This window comes from Aspergillus brunneoviolaceus (genome assembly GCF_003184695.1).
Source record: "Aspergillus brunneoviolaceus CBS 621.78 unplaced genomic scaffold BO95scaffold_5, whole genome shotgun sequence".
In the NCBI taxonomy this organism is placed as follows: Eukaryota; Fungi; Ascomycota; class Eurotiomycetes; order Eurotiales; family Aspergillaceae; genus Aspergillus; species Aspergillus brunneoviolaceus.
In genome coordinates this window covers 355,631-371,315 of record NW_020290735.1, presented here as the reverse complement: position 1 = coordinate 371,315, position 15,685 = coordinate 355,631, and the positions used below count along the sequence as shown (strand labels likewise).

The 15,685-nt window shown below is 52.9% G+C and overlaps 6 protein-coding genes across 6 annotated transcripts; 3 read left to right on the top strand and 3 right to left on the bottom strand.

Annotated features, from left to right (window-relative positions):
• The first annotated feature begins 2,410 nt into the window (after positions 1–2,410).
• On the top strand, positions 2,411–5,694 carry exgO (exo-beta-1,3-glucanase Exg0). The gene is made up of 3 exons (XM_025580997.1): positions 2,411–2,806; positions 2,862–5,603; positions 5,659–5,694. Exons 1-2 carry the CDS (start codon positions 2,569–2,571, stop codon positions 5,561–5,563), a joined length of 2,940 nt encoding a protein of 979 aa, XP_025446805.1. The 5' UTR covers positions 2,411–2,568; the 3' UTR covers positions 5,564–5,603; positions 5,659–5,694.
• Positions 5,695–5,999: 305 nt separating this feature from the next.
• On the top strand, positions 6,000–7,902 carry BO95DRAFT_404602 (putative general amidase; the record flags this gene model as incomplete). Its single annotated transcript, XM_025583963.1, has 4 exons — positions 6,000–6,290; positions 6,350–7,033; positions 7,085–7,697; positions 7,748–7,902. The coding sequence occupies 4 exons, from the start codon at positions 6,000–6,002 to the stop codon at positions 7,900–7,902; spliced, it is 1,743 nt and encodes a 580-aa protein (XP_025446804.1).
• A 63-nt stretch (positions 7,903–7,965) lies between these two features.
• Positions 7,966–10,522, bottom strand: BO95DRAFT_510872 (putative pyridine nucleotide-disulfide oxidoreductase; the record flags this gene model as incomplete). Its single annotated transcript, XM_025591387.1, has 3 exons — positions 10,286–10,522; positions 10,143–10,212; positions 7,966–9,527 (listed from the first exon to the last, which is right to left on the bottom strand). The coding sequence occupies exons 1-3, from the start codon at positions 10,289–10,291 to the stop codon at positions 7,966–7,968; spliced, it is 1,638 nt and encodes a 545-aa protein (XP_025446803.1). The 5' UTR covers positions 10,292–10,522.
• Positions 10,523–10,970: 448 nt separating this feature from the next.
• On the bottom strand, positions 10,971–11,289 carry BO95DRAFT_459322 (uncharacterized protein; the record flags this gene model as incomplete). Its single annotated transcript, XM_025588638.1, has 2 exons — positions 10,971–11,050; positions 11,109–11,289. 2 exons carry the CDS (start codon positions 11,287–11,289, stop codon positions 10,971–10,973), a joined length of 261 nt encoding a protein of 86 aa, XP_025446802.1.
• Positions 11,290–12,284: 995 nt separating this feature from the next.
• On the top strand, positions 12,285–14,146 carry BO95DRAFT_438642 (uncharacterized protein). Its single transcript, XM_025585562.1, has one exon. The coding sequence runs from the start codon at positions 12,417–12,419 to the stop codon at positions 13,953–13,955; it is 1,539 nt and encodes a 512-aa protein (XP_025446801.1). The 5' UTR covers positions 12,285–12,416; the 3' UTR covers positions 13,956–14,146.
• On the bottom strand, positions 14,073–15,157 carry BO95DRAFT_500631 (uncharacterized protein). The gene has a single exon (XM_025590980.1). It carries the CDS (start codon positions 14,853–14,855, stop codon positions 14,205–14,207), a length of 651 nt encoding a protein of 216 aa, XP_025446800.1. The 5' UTR covers positions 14,856–15,157; the 3' UTR covers positions 14,073–14,204.
• Between the last annotated feature and the right edge of the window lie 528 nt (positions 15,158–15,685).

The following is a 15,685-nucleotide window of genomic DNA, read 5'->3' as shown; positions in this document are numbered from 1 at the left end:
GTGTAAAGGAATGAAAGGACGCGTCAAATAATTCTCTTTCTTCGGAGTCCCTGGCGAAGGGGGTGGAGGGGGGGGGGGGAAGGGGAAACTTGGCCAGAGTCCGGTTCTCGGAGACACCACATTCTTGCTGCAGTGTGCCTTGCCCTAGGCTGTTTGTTGTTTGTCGTCTTTCTTGTGGGCAATCGAATGGCTGACGATGTGAACTTGAATCTTGAATTGATTACATATGAGTAGTAACTTACCAAGCACAGCTAGAAATGAGATTAATGAGCTGGCTACCTAATGGCCTAATGGCTTGTGCATCATGAAAAGCAGAATGTCTCGGGTAAAGGCCAACTAGCGGGACTATTTATTGTCTAGTGGTAGATCGGCGACCCAGTGGGTGTGTGCCATCTGAAACAAAAGCTTGACGGCACTTGCGATATTGGATTTGGACCCATTCATTTACGCTCGCCGATGTGAAGGCGATGAAGATGGGGAGCAGTCTCCCAAGGGCTCTATTTTGTTATCACGGTCGTTGGCAACTTGCCACCTGTTGCTTCTAAGTCTAGAGTAGGTTGCCCCGAGAGTGCGTTTCTCTGCAGCAGCATGCATCAGCCCCTGGAGGTTGTTGACCTTTCGAACCTTGTTCTTTGTTCGCTGTAAAACCAGGGGGAAACAGAGTGGGGCGATGGCCTGAGGCACCAAAATGCATCGGAACCAGACCCCCCTCCTGTGGTAGACCTTCGGAGCCATACCTACCTAACCTACCTTGTAAGTTAGTCGATCTAACCTACGCTTCGCGGCACGTCTATGGTGTCCAAGAGGGTGAGCTTCCTCATTGCCATCGAAAACAGACAATCGGTCAACTTGAATGATAAATATTCTGACCCTTGGATCAAACGCCAATGCACTTAGTCTGGAACCTACAGCAGCATTACTGCCCAGACCCCCTCTCCCTCGGTTGACCCGTGGACGATGAGGAATGTCACTCGCTACGCAGCATCCTGGACAGCGGAAGGGTGTGTTTGCGCGGTGCTGCCCTGCCCTATTAGGGTTCTATCTCATGCCATTCTTAGGGACCGGTTGTTGATAGGATTCCAGTCATGCAGCCTACGCGCGGGACGAGAGCGAAGCAGAATCGTCGATCTGCCATAATCGACTGAATTCTGGCCACGGCGGCTATGTTGATCCCAGCGCAGTCCTGTTATTTATCTCATTCAGTCCGCTGATCGGCTGACTCGCGCTCTTTGCTTTTTTCTCTCCCTCCCTCTCTCCCTCTCTGTCCGTCTTTTTTTTCCCACCTCTGGACTGTGGGGATACCTTCCTTCTCCTTCTACCATACACTCTCTTGATCCTCATTGTTCTCTTTTCCCAGGACACGTCCCGGGAAATCTGGAACGAGGCTCTGTTGTTGTGTGCTCGTTTTTGCAATCACCACTCGCTCCTTTTGTCTGGTGTGAATTGTTTATCTCTGTTCGGAAGGGAGGAGAGTCCGTCACGGCTTTCCATTCGCTCGCTCGCGACCGTCATTTGCACGTCCAAGGTTCTTCACGGGTGCACCGACGAATATCAGACGGGAAAGGTGTTTAGTTCTAAGTAAGTGCTGACTGAGGACTGGATCTAGTCAGATGCTTGGTTGGCCTGGAACTGGTCATCATCCCACTGCAATCTGCTGGAGTGGCTCTGGAGTGGTCCGGGTGGCTCCAATCAGAGAGAGAAAGTGTACTGACTGGCTCGAGTAGTCTTGCTTCGGTTGTTTCAACCCCTGAGCCAGGCGTTTCACGCGTGCCTTTGTCAAGGTTTATTGGAGACTAAGAATCAGCTGCTTGAGGGGGTGCCGCGGTGCTTTCTGCCACAGAGTGTCGGTCTCGGCCAATCAATCCAGGGCGGTAATCGGGCGCTACTGTGATTGTGGGTTCAGTTTCCCAGTGATAGTGCTGGTTAATTCGGCTAGTGCCAATAGTGGAGAGTGGGAAGCCTGCCTAAGGCCACTAAGGTTTAATCAGTGCCTGGAAGGACCCGCGCCGGAACGGAACCAGCGACAGTCCATCTTGGGGTCGAGCCAGTCTTTTAATCTACTGATTGTCCCTCTTCCAGCTCGTGATTCTTCACAAGCCGGCTTGCTTTCTTTTTCTTGCTCCCCTTCGTTCCCTATTCTCTTCGTTTGTGTTCCTCCCTCCTGCAGTGTGTGTGTCACACGGTGTGAGATACTGTGTTCAGTGCCTGCAGGTTTTTGGCTACAGCATTGTTTGTGTGTTGTCGCATTCATTCATTCGAGTTATCTTTTGACCTTTCCTTCATTCCACTTACTGTCTGCTTGGCCTGCCACTCTTTGGTCATTCCCCTCTTCCTTCTGCTTTTTACCCCGGTTTTCAGTTTGGGAAGGTGCGAAAAGCGTCTCCTTCTGACTGGGTCTTGTGACGGATATCGCTTCGTCATCCGATCTCTGTTTTCGTTTTTCGTTCAGTGCCGGTTGCTGAACTGTCTTGTCGCTTCCCTGCCTGCCAGTCAGCCAGGTATATTACTGTCCTACTCACACCCTCATTGTCTCTGCGGGCTCAGTGACAGACATCTACAATCTCGACCATGGCTGTTTTGAACAGATTCGTCATGCTCTTTGCAGCCCACGTGCTGCTGTTGCTCGGCCTTCCGGCCGGGCTAGTCTCTGCTGTTCCCATGAAGGGGGGCTTGGAAGCCCGCGGGGAGTTGAAGGCTCGCGACTCGACCTACTGGGTGGCTGATATCACACGTCAAGGAACTGTGCCCTTTGGTAACAGCTCGAGCTATCAGATTTTCCGCAATGTCAAGGACTTTGGTGCTACTGGTAGGTTGGAGGCCCTGGATGATGAGCAGACCGTACGCTAACAGGCGACTCTTAGGTGATGGTTCCACTGATGACACCGATGCTATCAACATGGCGATTTCCTCCGGCAACCGTTGCGGCCAGGGCTGCGATTCCTCGACTACAACTCCGGCTCTTGTGTACTTCCCTCCCGGCACATATGTTGTATCCACGCCCATTGTGCAGTACTATTACACCCAGCTCGTTGGCGATGCCAACCAGCTCCCTGTACTCAAGGCGTCTGCCAGCTTCACTGGTATGGCTGTGATTGATGCGGACCCCTACACCAACACTGGCGCCAATTGGTATACAAACCAGAACAACTTCTTCCGTGCCATCCGCAACTTTGTCATTGACCTCACCGCCATGCCCCAATCCTCCGGTGCCGGTATTCATTGGCAAGTCGGCCAAGCCACCAGTCTGCAGAACATCCGGTTCGAGATGATCAAGGGAGGAGGTGACGCCAACAAGCAGCAGGGTATTTTCATGGATAATGGATCTGGCGGCTTCATGTCTGATTTGACTTTCAACGGTGGTAACTATGGTGCCTTCCTGGGTAACCAGCAGTTCACGACTCGCAACCTGACTTTCAATGATTGTAACACTGCCATTTACATGAACTGGAACTGGGCCTGGACCTTCAAGTCTGTTACCATCAACAACTGCGGTGTCGGTCTAAACATGTCCGCTTCTCCCTCGAACCAGACTGTTGGCTCCGTTTTGATGCTGGATAGCAAGTTTACCGGCACACCCATTGGTATTGTGACTGCCTTCAGCTCTGACAGTATTCCTACCGGTGGTGGCGCTCTTGTTCTCGATAACGTTGACTTCACTGGTTCCAGCGTCGCTGTGGCCAGTGTTTCCGGCAGCACGATTCTGGCGGGTGGCTCTGTCGTCGACAACTATGTCCAGGGTAACGCCTACACGCCCTCCAACACGCTCAAGAAGCGCTCGCCTGCTGTTGAAGTTATTGTGGAAACTATCACCACGACCATCGAGGTTTGTCCTGCGGATTACCCGACCGGATCTGCAGCCTCCGCCTTCCACACGGCTGCGACTGAAGCTACACTCAATAGTGCCGAGGCCACTGCTGCCACTGACCGTCGCCCTCACACTGGTAGCACCTGGGGTAGCTCTGAGAGCACTGCCACCGGTCAGTACTCGCCTTCCGTCGTGGAGACATCTGCATCACAGGCGACTAGCTACCAGTCTAGCTCTGATGCCGAGGAGTCTTCACCCGCTGGCGGATCATCGGAATCAACCGCTCAACAATCTTCTCCTGCCGGTGGCTCTTCTGCATATGGCTCTCAGTCAAGCTCTGGCGCGCAGCAATCCTCTCCGGTCGGTGGATCTTCGGGCTCCAGTGCCCAGCAGTCCTCTGCTGCCGGCTATTCTGCCAGTACGACCCATGTTCAAGGCTCATCTGCCGCTGTTGCTACGTCCGCGGCCGCCTCCTCTGCTCATGCTTCTGGTTCTTCCGGATCTGGTACCTGTGCCTACAAGACGGTCACCAAGACTCGCCTCGAGACCACTGTGGCATCCCCAGCCAAGCCCAGCGCCCTTTTGAACAGTGACGGTTCCCTGTTCGAGAAGTCCAAGCCCTTGTATGAGGACTACGCTGCTTCCTCCTTCATAAGTGTCAAGTCCGCCGGTGCCAAGGGTGACGGCTCTACCGACGACACCGCTGCCATCCAAAAGGTCCTTGACTCGTGCACAGACGATCAGATTGTCTACTTCGACCACGGTGCCTACATCATCACTGATACCATCAAGGTCCCCAAGAATATCAAAATCACCGGTGAAATCTGGCCAATGCTGATGGCGTATGGTGACAAGTTTTCCGACGCGGAGAATCCCATCCCCATGCTCCAGGTTGGCGAGGTTGGCGAGAGCGGCTCCGTTGAAATCAGCGACTTGATTGTCGAGACCAAGGGTCCTGCCCCTGGCGCCATTCTGATTCAGTGGAACCTCAATGCCGACTCACAAGGCTCGGCGGGTATGTGGGATGTTCACGCTCGCATCGGTGGATCGGCAGGCACTGAACTTCAGAGCAATACCTGCACCAAGACCCCTGACCAGACCACCACCCCCAACTCCGACTGTGTTGGCGCTTTCCTCCTCTTCCACGCCACCGAGCAGTCCAGCGTTTACCTTGAGAACACCTGGTTCTGGACTGCCGACCACGAGCTCGACTTGTCAGACCACAACCAGATCAATATCTACAATGGCCGTGGAGTTCTCCTTGAGACTCAAGAGTCCGCATGGTTGTATGGTACCGCTTCTGAGCACAACCAGCTCTACAACTACCAAGTCTCGAATGCCAAGAATGTCTTTATGGGTCTCATCCAGACTGAGACGCCCTATTACCAGGCGAATCCCAATGCCCTTACCCCCTTCACTCCCAACACCACCTGGAACGACCCTGATTTCTCCTACTGCACCACCGACTCATGCCGCAAGGCCTGGGGTCTTCGTGTCCTCAGCAGCTCGGAGACTTATGTTTACGGTGCGGGTCTCTACAGCTTCTTCGACAACTACTCGCAGACCTGTCTCGACACGGAGTCCTGCCAGGAGAACATGGTGGAAGTGGACTGCTCCGATGTGCATATTTATGGTCTCAGTACCAAGGCCAGTACCAACATGGTGACTTCGGCAAGTGGAGAATCGCTGGTGCCTCAAGAGGGCAACGAGAGCAACTTCTGCTCGACGATCGCGTTGTTTGAGTTCTCGTCTTCCTAGACGCCGTGTTCTTCTTAAATTTATCTAGTGGTTTAGTCGAGTGAGTCTATCTCTTCTCAGTCCTTTGTAACTTGCTCTGATGGTAGCGGCAGTAGACGCGTCTAAATTGGTTTTAAGGGGCGGATGGTTATGTGCTAGATCTGAAGATAAAGAGTTGGTGGGGTCACTGTCGATAGATACCATTTTGTTCACTTTAGTTAGACTGAATTAAAATAATACGTGGTCGCCATTCCACCTTTTGCATATTATTATTGTGACTGACCGTCCTGTAAATACCAAAAGGCTAACCGAGGAGGGCGGACCGAAGGCCGAGGCTTTTCTTTTCCCCAGATTCTCCCCGCATATCTACTGCCGCCTTCTCTTGACAACCACCATATTTGTTCTTTTTTTCCAACTCGACCTTCAATTATCGAGTACAACTTATTAGATCTTAGCAATGTCTTACAAGGATATTTCTCACTGCAAGCAGCTTCAACTCGATGCGCAGATACCACATCTGTGGCGTCTGGAAGTCTCGCAGATTCCACCCGGTCTGCTTTCTACGGCCGACTCAATCACGAACACGAGCCAATATGAAGCCATCAATGTCATGGACATTCCGCGGACATGCGGGCTTCTCACATCAGATGAGTTGCTTATCACCGAGCAATACGATGTACGCTCCTTGCTGGGTGCCATTCGTGAGAGGAAGTTGACTGCAAAGGAGGTAGTCCACGCTTTTTGCAAGGTAACGCTCTAATCCCGTGCTACCCTCTCTCCCCATATTCTAACTCAGGGCACATGCAGCGAGCCGCAATTGCACATCAACTCACACGTTGCCTCACGGAGCCTGTCTTCACGCAAGCCCTTCAGCAAGCCCAGAAGCTCGACGACCATCTCCAACGCACCGGCCAGCCCATTGGTCCCCTACACGGCCTCCCTGTTTCCATCAAAGATTCATTCCATATCACCGGCGTAGACTCCACCACTGGCCTTGCTGCCCTGGCCTTTCACCCAGCAGCCCAAAGCTCGCCGCTCGTCAACCTCCTCACCTCCCTGGGCGCTATCATTATCGCCAAGACCAACGTCCCTCAGACCATGGGCGCCCTTGACTCCTGCAACCACCTGTTTGGCCGGACGCTCAATCCACTCAACCGTCGCTTGACCGTCGGAGGCAGCACGGGAGGTGAGGCGGCCCTCCTCGCAATGCGCGGGTCGATGGTCGGCTTTGGCACCGACATTGGCGGTAGCATCCGGATTCCTGCCATGTGCACCGGGCTGTACGGATTCAAACCCAGTGCAGGTCGCGTGCCAATTGCAGGAAGTCAAGAGGCAGGCAGCATGGTCGGCAAGGGGAGGGTCAGTCTTCAGCCGGTGGCTGGGCCTCTGGCCCGCTCGGTCGCAGATCTGGGGGTCGTGATGGCCGAGATCGTGCCTCGCACGGAGCTCTTCAGTGAGGAGGGAATTCCAGGCAGATGGTTTGATAGTAGAGTGCTTGGTTGTCCTCCATTAAATGGAGGTTCTACCGACACCAAGCCTCAGCCTCCCTCTGGAAAACGCAAAAGTTTCACTATCGGGATCCTCCGTCGCGATGGGCTGAGTGAGCCGCTTCCACCTGTCGCCAAGGTCATCGACGAGGTAGCACAGTTACTGCGACGGACGCCCGGAGTCAGGGTCGTGGAGATCCCTGTGCCTGCGGCTCTGAGCAAATGCCAAGGTATTGCTGGTCGACTGATGGGGGTTGACGGGGGCAACCCCATGATGGATCTGCTGGAGAGCACCGGGGAGCCCTTGATACCCTGGCTGAAGGGCCGGATGAAGCGGGGTCGGGAAATGACGCTCGCGCAGGTAGGCGAGTTGCAAGCACAACGAGCCCAGCTTGAGCGGGAGATGCTGCAAATGTGGACGTCTCGGGGGGTGACAGCAGATGCAAGTTACACTCGAGACATTGATGCGATCATCCACCCGGTCGCGCCGCATCCAGTGCCGGAATTGGATCGGTACAATGCGGTTGGGTATACTTCGTCCTGGGTGCTGCTTGATTACCCGGCGGGCACCATTCCCGTGCGCTCGTTCAAAGAGGAGGATCTGGAGCTGGGGACGGAGATGACGGCACCGGTTTTGGGAAGCTGGGATAAGGCTAATCGGCTGCTATGTATGTTTCTTCTTCTATTATCTTTCCTACTGGATTCTAATGGTCAACAGGGAACCAGAAGACTGTGGATCGCCGAGTGTACTTGGGTTCGCCGCTGAGTGTGCAGGTCATTACGCCCAAGCAGCATGACTACGAGCTCTTCCAGGCCATGGAGCTGATTGATCGAGTTGTGAGGGGAGATGCGCAAGTTCCTGCCATGCTTTGAACAACATCGACAGAGCCGTTTCACTTTTTTCGGCCTATGATACGTCCATCGAAGGCCATTAGTCTAGTACCTCGACACGTCTCTGCCAAAAAGGTGATTCAACATCCAGCGAACCGCAACTCGAACCTTATTCCTCCAGCTGATGCTCATGGTCAGATACGCTGAGTTCCACACTAACCAAGCGGTCCGACCCTTCAGCCCCTCTGGGAGGTACTTATGATGCTCTCCGTTTTCGTGCGGGATTTGCAACAGGGCATTCGCGTTTCCAATGTATGCCAACGTGCCCATGTTGCGGAACGAGAATGGGGCCGTGGGCTGCGAATCTCCCCGGTTGAGACGATTAGCCAGCCACTTGGCCTCCTGGAAAGTTGCCTGTGCCGTCGCTGGTGGTGCGCCTTTCTCTAGCATGGCGTTGTCGCCCAGGGCAAAAACGTCTTGCAGCACCACTGTGTCCCCACTCTCGTTCTCCAGCTGCACGCGCAACTGCTCATCTACCAACAGCGCTCCGACTTTCGGCGCTTTCTTGACATGCCACGCGGACCGTTGCAAGACGTCCTCACTCGGGCGGCCGCTCCCATCCTTAAGCAAAGCCGACTCGTTTGGAAATGCTTGGACATCGGCCAAGGCGTCTCTAACGAAAGGATTCATTGCGTTTCCCGTCGCCCAGACGCACATACCTACGCCGACCTCGCCCTCCTCCTTCGTAGTTAGAGTCAAACACCGCTTCGGATCCATCTCCGCGGGCGTCTCCTCCCCCGGAGCGCCCCATCGCAACCCCTCCACATGATGTGAAACCTTAATGTCCACCCCTTCCTTCCGCATCGTATCCATCGCGTATTTCGACAGCGACTCATCGAACATCGACAACACCGTGGGCGCCACATCGTACAGCGAGAGCCTCGGAATGCCCTTCAACGAGGGATACAGCGCCATGAGATCCGCGGAGATGAAATCCCGCAGCGCCGCCGCCAGCTCCGTCCCGGTGGGCCCCGCGCCGACGATCGCGAAATGCAGCAGCCAGCGCCGCATCTCAGGCGAGGTGGTGGGCAAGACGGCTAGCTCGAAGCATTCGCGCACGCGGCGCCGCACGCGCCGCGCATCGCCCACATCCTTGAAGAAGAAGGCATTCTCGCGCACGCCGGGCGTGCCGAAGGTCCTGCTGACGGTGCCGACGGCGATGACCAGCTTGTCGTAGGGGACCGAGAAAGTCTCTCCTTTCTCCCAGGTGCGCGTGGGGGATGCTTGTGGGGGTTGAGATTCGCCGTCGTCAGTGCGTGTGGACTCGGTCACCCCGCTCTTGACGACGGTGGCCTCGCAGATGACGGTCTTGGAGGCGAAGTCGACGGCGCGGGCGGCGGCCTGGATGAAATCGACCTTGGTGTGGCGGTCGCGCACGGGCTCGACGATGTGCGAAAAGTCGAGGGAGCCACCGGCGGTGTCGGTGAGGAGCGGGGTGAAGACAAAGTAGGAGCGCGGCGAGATGATGGTGGGGGTGAAGTGGGCGGGGGAGAGCTTGCGCGAGAGGTTGTATCCTCCCCAGCCGGAGCCGAGGATGACGACTCGGGGCTTGTCGGGGCTGGGGATCGGAGTCGATGAATCTGAGGTATGTGTTGCTAGGGGTCTGGCTGTGATTGTGGGTGTGTTTGATGATGTGAGTATAGATGCAGTTGTTGTAGATAGGGCATGCTTGTCAACTCGTGGTCTGCTAGAGAGCAGCGATATCGACCTTCCTCTTTCCCTGCCAATGCTCAAGGTCGAGGATGATTTCAGACTCTGCACTCTAGCGGGGGCCCTACCCCAGAAGGATGATGGTAACATCCGTCTCATAATGTAAGTATGTACCGTCCGCACACAGCAATTGTACAGGACTTGGACTCAACTAGACTGAACCCGATCTATCACCAGAACCAAGAACTCCAAAAAAAAAAAAACACAACCCCCCATCCAGCAACCCCAGCTTATATAAAGAAAAGTATCTCGGTGCGCATCGGAACCCAAAACTTTTACTCGGATTGACACATGATGAGATCATCCCCTTCTCCTTTCTCCTTCCCTAGGCAGCTTTCATCCATGGATCCATAACTTCCCGAGCCCGTGGGCCTTCAGGTTCCACAAATCTCTGAAACCTCCGAGTCCCGAGACAAGATCCAAGAAGAAAACAGATCCCTATTTCTTCCGCATTCGCTGGGTGAAGAGAACCACGGCGTGCCGGTGAGGATGATGGAGGTTCTTTGACTCACCGAGCTCGGTTGGGATCGGGGATCGGAGGCGTTCGGGAACGGGTTGGTGGATTAGGTTGCGGATCTGGAACTGGGAATTGTGGAGCCCTTTCGTTAGTACGGGTACGGACAAGTTGAAGATACCGTCGACCACGTATTCTTACTAGCATTGACACGTAGAGTTTACCTCAAAAAAAGGTATCGCTTTGCAAGTTTTGCATTTGTCTGTCCGAGCATAGGTTATGTTGCCGTTATGTTGCCGCTCGCCTTGATAAAGCGCTAGATCATGGCTTTATGAATTGACTATCCTCCAGCCGGGTCTTCTAGACATATTACATTTGTTATGTGAAAGCCCGCCTCACATACAAGCAAGTAGAGAGCTAGAGACAAACAAGAAGCCTTGCACGGAGATTGTTGCCCGCCTTCCTGTCACGGGTCTCATCCCCTCTATCCCCTCGCCTCTGCGAGACGAGTCAGAGTGATGCGCGACAGTCGAAGGAATCGAGGCAACTCAGAGCTGCTCAGGAGAAAGTGAGAAAGAGTCTTTGGGCTCGCTGCGATCGCTGGATGTCATCTGTGGCTGGCCAGAAGAGCCAGAGGGCGTTGGTAGAATGGTAAAGACACATGCGTCGGCTAGGGGTATTATACTTGGGAGTAGTAGGTCGGTACCTCCAATATACTCAAGAATTGTGTCCGTGTTGTTCTAGTCAGGCAAACAATAGCTGAATGGATCGGAAAGGAAGGGAAGCAATATCCAATACAGGCCAAGAGTGAGATCCTGTACCAATTGTACGTTCAGATGTCACAGAATTACCAACAAGGAGAACGGAAAATATGAGAACCATCGTCCTAGAATCCCGTCAAGTTGTCCACTTCGACTTCTTCTTTATCTTTATCAGCCAGTCCAAGAAGCTCTTTAGGAGCTGTTTCTGTATGAATCAGCAATGTTTTCCGTGACATGCCTCCTCCTACTGGCTGATTCTTCACCAGCCTGGTGCATGCTGTTCTCCTCATTCGGGTTGGGGAACCTGAGCTCCTGCGGCTCGAAAGTCTTCCCCCGTCTTTTTGCCGAGTCCTCCCCTTGTTTTTGGAGGGTATTTGCAGCGGTGGCGGAAAGGTTCAGCTGATAAGCTGTCTGGTCACGGGCAGCCTGCTTAGAATCTGACATGTCGGTGTGGCAGTGATCACGTATCACAAAAGGTCTGCGAATACGTGTCAGAGTGAAACATCTGAATGCGGATGATCGGGGCTGTAAGTATACCTTAGATAGCAAGTAGGCCATACGATCAACAAACAGCTGTTTGAGGGCTCGGCAGGGTAGCTTGTCGCAATAGGTTGCTGTGATGTTAGAGACACTGAGAAAGAGAATCCAAGTCCGGAGAATGGTAGGCTGTCTTTCTCTCAGAGTAAGAGGAAACAGAGATGCACGGTGCGCATCGCAGTATTTATACCTCATATTGAACTGGAAGGCTTTCCCACTTGACAGGGATTTGCCGTTGCCGTCGTCGCAGCGGCCCGGACAGAAGAAGCAGCTATAGAGCGCATGGCATTCTCTGTTCTTCAGAGGCTGACAGCATTAGAGCGACTAGTACACTCGAGGCTCGACCAGCCAGACCACACTAGGCTATACCGTACAGCCCTCGGTTCTAACCAGAAACGAGAACCCTGCGTCGGCGCATAATCTATAGAGATTAATTCTTGAAAGATGATTATCTATGGATCATGGATCATAATCTTGTAAGAGTAATTGGATGATGCTTGCCTTCTACATCGCTGAGCGCTTACTTCGCACTTAAACCGAAGGGCTTAGGCCATCGGCTTATAAGAAAAGAAGAGCCTTTTCAACCAGGGGGCGCGGTCAGTTGATTAGCATATGTATAGCCTCGACGGTAGCCGTTACATCTTATCGGAGATAAACCCGGCGCTTAAGCTGTGGGGCTGTGCTAATATAGAGTAAATAATCACCCCTAGCAGGAAGTGTTTTCAGGCGACTGATGGCGTAGGAATTGCTAGAGATACGAAGGCACCTGAAGGAAAGCCAGCCAGCCAACTTAGGAAGGTGATCGATGGTCATGTGACAGATCCACCACCCCACGCCTTCCCGACAAGGACCCGCAGACCTATAAGTGATTGATGTTTATTTTCTCTCTCTCCCAACCACCCATCTCCTTCTCCTGAAATGCTTGGAAGTACGCTGTGCTATAGAAGAAATCCTAGGCATAATTCTAGGCAATTGAAGTCCTTTCGTATTCCTTTTTCTATTTCGCTGTGTCACATCTAGCCCGTGCCGCAATCATGCAAATTGGAATGAGCCCCGACGATGTGGCCTGGGAACAAGCCGAGGACATTGCTGACAACTGGCTCCTCCAGTTTCTCGAGATCAACACCTTGAGACCGATTGCAGATTTTATCCTCAGTCATAACAGAGGCGATGCTACCGAGTTTGCCATGCTTAGGAAGGGCTCCTACAATATTTCCTTGCGCTTGAAGTACCAAAATGGTGCTACAGTTATACGATTATCGCAGCCCGGTGCCGTGCTTTTTCCTGAGGAGAAAGTCGTAAACGAGGTTTCCATAATGCGCTTTATCACCGATCAGACAACAATCCCGGTTCCTTTTGTTCTGCACTCGGGTACGAAACAGGAGAGTCCTCTCGAACTAAGTCCCTTTATCATCATGGATTATGTGGAGCACGAAACAAAAATGTACGACGCCCTCAATACCCCGGGATGCCCGAGAGAGAAACCGGGCAGACTAGACCCAAATATTGCCCAGGATAGACTGGAGATGCTTTACTCCCAGATGGCCGGGGTCTTACTTCAACTCTCGACCCCCTCACTGCCTCGTATAGGCTCTCTCAGCCAGGTTGACGACTTCACCTGGGAAGTAGCACGCCGGCCTTTGTCAATAAACATGAACGAGCTCGTCCGGCTGGGAGATTTGCCGCGCTCGAAACTGCTTGAACCACAAACTACATTTGACACGGCCTCGTCATATTTTCAGTACCTTGCAGATTTGAACCTGGAACATCTAACCCACCAACGCAACGATGCAATAACCTCCCCGGATGACTGTCGAAGAAAATACATTGCGCGCTGTCTTTTCCGCAAGCTAGCCCGCCAAAGGCGTCTGACCACTCCCTCGCTGGAGAACGGACCTTTCCAGGTCTGGTGTGATGATCTTCGTCCCGCAAATGTACTTCTATCCCAAGAGATGCGAATCGTGGGCGTGGTAGACTGGGAATTCACATATGCTGCCCCGGTAGAATTCTCATACGCACCTCCATGGTGGTTGCTGATTGAGAAGCCGGAGGACTGGGCGGAGGGCATTGAGGACTGGACCAGAGTATTTGGTCTCCGGCTGCAGACATTCCTTAAGGTGATGAGGGAGTGTGAGGATCGAGCGATTGAACAGGGTCGGCTGCAGGAGGGGCAGAGGCTTTCCGGTCCCATGAAGCGGAGCTGGGAAAGTGGAGACTTCTGGGTTGTGTACGCGGTGCAACATAGCTTTGCTTTCGATTTGATCTACTGGATGAAGATTGACCCTCGCTTTTTTGGGCCCACTGAAAAAGGGCCAGAGAGGACGTGGGAGGAGAGGGCTGATTTGTTGAGTGAGGAGGAGAAGAAGGAGATGGAATTGCTTGTGGCGAAAAAGATGGAGGAAAGAGATACTAGACCTCTTGCTTGGGATCCGGATGAGTATACTTTGGGTTTTCAGCAAGAGTTGAAGAAGCGGAGAGCAAAAGAGGCGGAAAAAGCGGTGGCGGAAGTGGTTGAAGCTGATGGTGCTCGTACTGATGGAACTGGAGCTAGTCGCAACATGAGTGATCGTTAAGCACAATACTTGGATACTGCTCCCACCTACAAAGCCAGCTTCATCATTTCCTTCTCCCACAAGCAGCCAAGTTATCACGCCAAGGCGTGCTGTAAACGAAAACCAAGCAACTGCGCGGCGCAGAACACCGAGAGCTCCGCCACCCAACCCAAACGAACCATGCCTCTATCCCCTCCTACGCATCAGCAAACGAAAAGCTCATCAGCACATAGGTAGAATTCATTGCTCGCCCCTCACTCACGAGTGGAATCAAGGATAATCCCAACCCTCATCACTATCACTATCATCCTCATCACTATCGGGATAATCCTGATCCTCATCACTACTGACATCCCGGTCCACAAAGTAAAATTCCTCATGCCCCCGCGAATTGTGGAACTTCTTGGTCCTTCTCTTCTCGTAGTCTTCCTCCTCAAGATATCGGTCACAGTCATCCTTTCCATTATCATCCTTGTCCTCCTCCTCTTCTGCCTCCTCATCCTCCTCCTCCTCCTCTTCTTCCTCGTCTTCCTCTTCATCCTGCTCATCCTCCGCGTCAGGATCCTCCCCCCTGATACTGAGCTTGATGAACCCGTAGATCAATTCGGGAGACTTCATTGTGGTTTCTTTGTTGATCCGTGGAATCTGTGGAGAGATTGTTCTCGCGGAGGGGTCAGTCAAGTCGGTTATGCGAGAAAGGGAGAAAGAAAGGGAGGGAGGAAGAGAGAGAGAGGTCTCGCTTTGGGGGTTTCTTTCGTGGAGAAGAGACGTCTGTTTCGTAGAAAAGCTGTTTTTCTTCCGAGGGATGAGCTCCCCTTCTTCTTCGGGTGAATTCGAATAACAGAAAGAGTAACGAGAGAAGTACCCTTCTTGCTTTTTATGCCGGGAGATATCCCTCTGATGGGTTCCATCCAAGGTCATTTTGTTTGCTGCATGTTGCCGCGGTATGGTCGTGGTTCGCTCGTTCCGATTGTCTGGTCTTGCCAGGCTGAAAAGGTCCCCGGAATTGTGTTTGCTGGGTTTGAGAGGATGCTAGAGCTTTTTTCCACAGTGCGTAGTTTCATTGGCTGTGAATGCTGCGTGGGCCCTTTCGTTTGTGATAGGGCTGAGGGACTTTTGGCTTGGTAGATGGAGTTGAGATGGGGAGAGGTGAAGAGGCAGGCAGAGAAAGTGCAGGTGGAAGATGGTCAAGCAGTTGGGTCTCTGCAAGGTCGGAATGATGCAATCGAGACTGATGGGATTGCACATCAGGGTACGGAGTACTACTGTTCGAACATCCCAGAGTCACACTGTCACTTATTGCTATGGACTCCTATGAGCTATCAATTCCCCCTGGGCCGTGCTGTATACGAAAAAACAGACAAAATCCCAAATTTGATCTCGCAAAGCAAACAAAACTATCTTTTCTTCGCACCCCTCCTCAATATGAATCACCATCATACTTGCAGTTCTGGATGAAAGCGTAGCAGAGCTCAATGCCTTGTAGTAAGGCCGATCACTCCAGTAACCTTCTCATACTCGTCAAGGGAGAAGTCCTCACCAAGAGTCGACAACCGCAACACCCTATCACTACTAAAGAGTCACCCTAATTCAACGAATTATAGAGACATTGCCAAACGTTGTGCAATCTCCTAAGATCAGACTGGTACGCATACGGGTACGCAGTGCCCCAGCCACCGATTGAGTTCAGCCATGGAGCTTCCTGGTCTCCATGCATAAGCTGGCATTTCCATTAGCATGGCCCTTCCCGC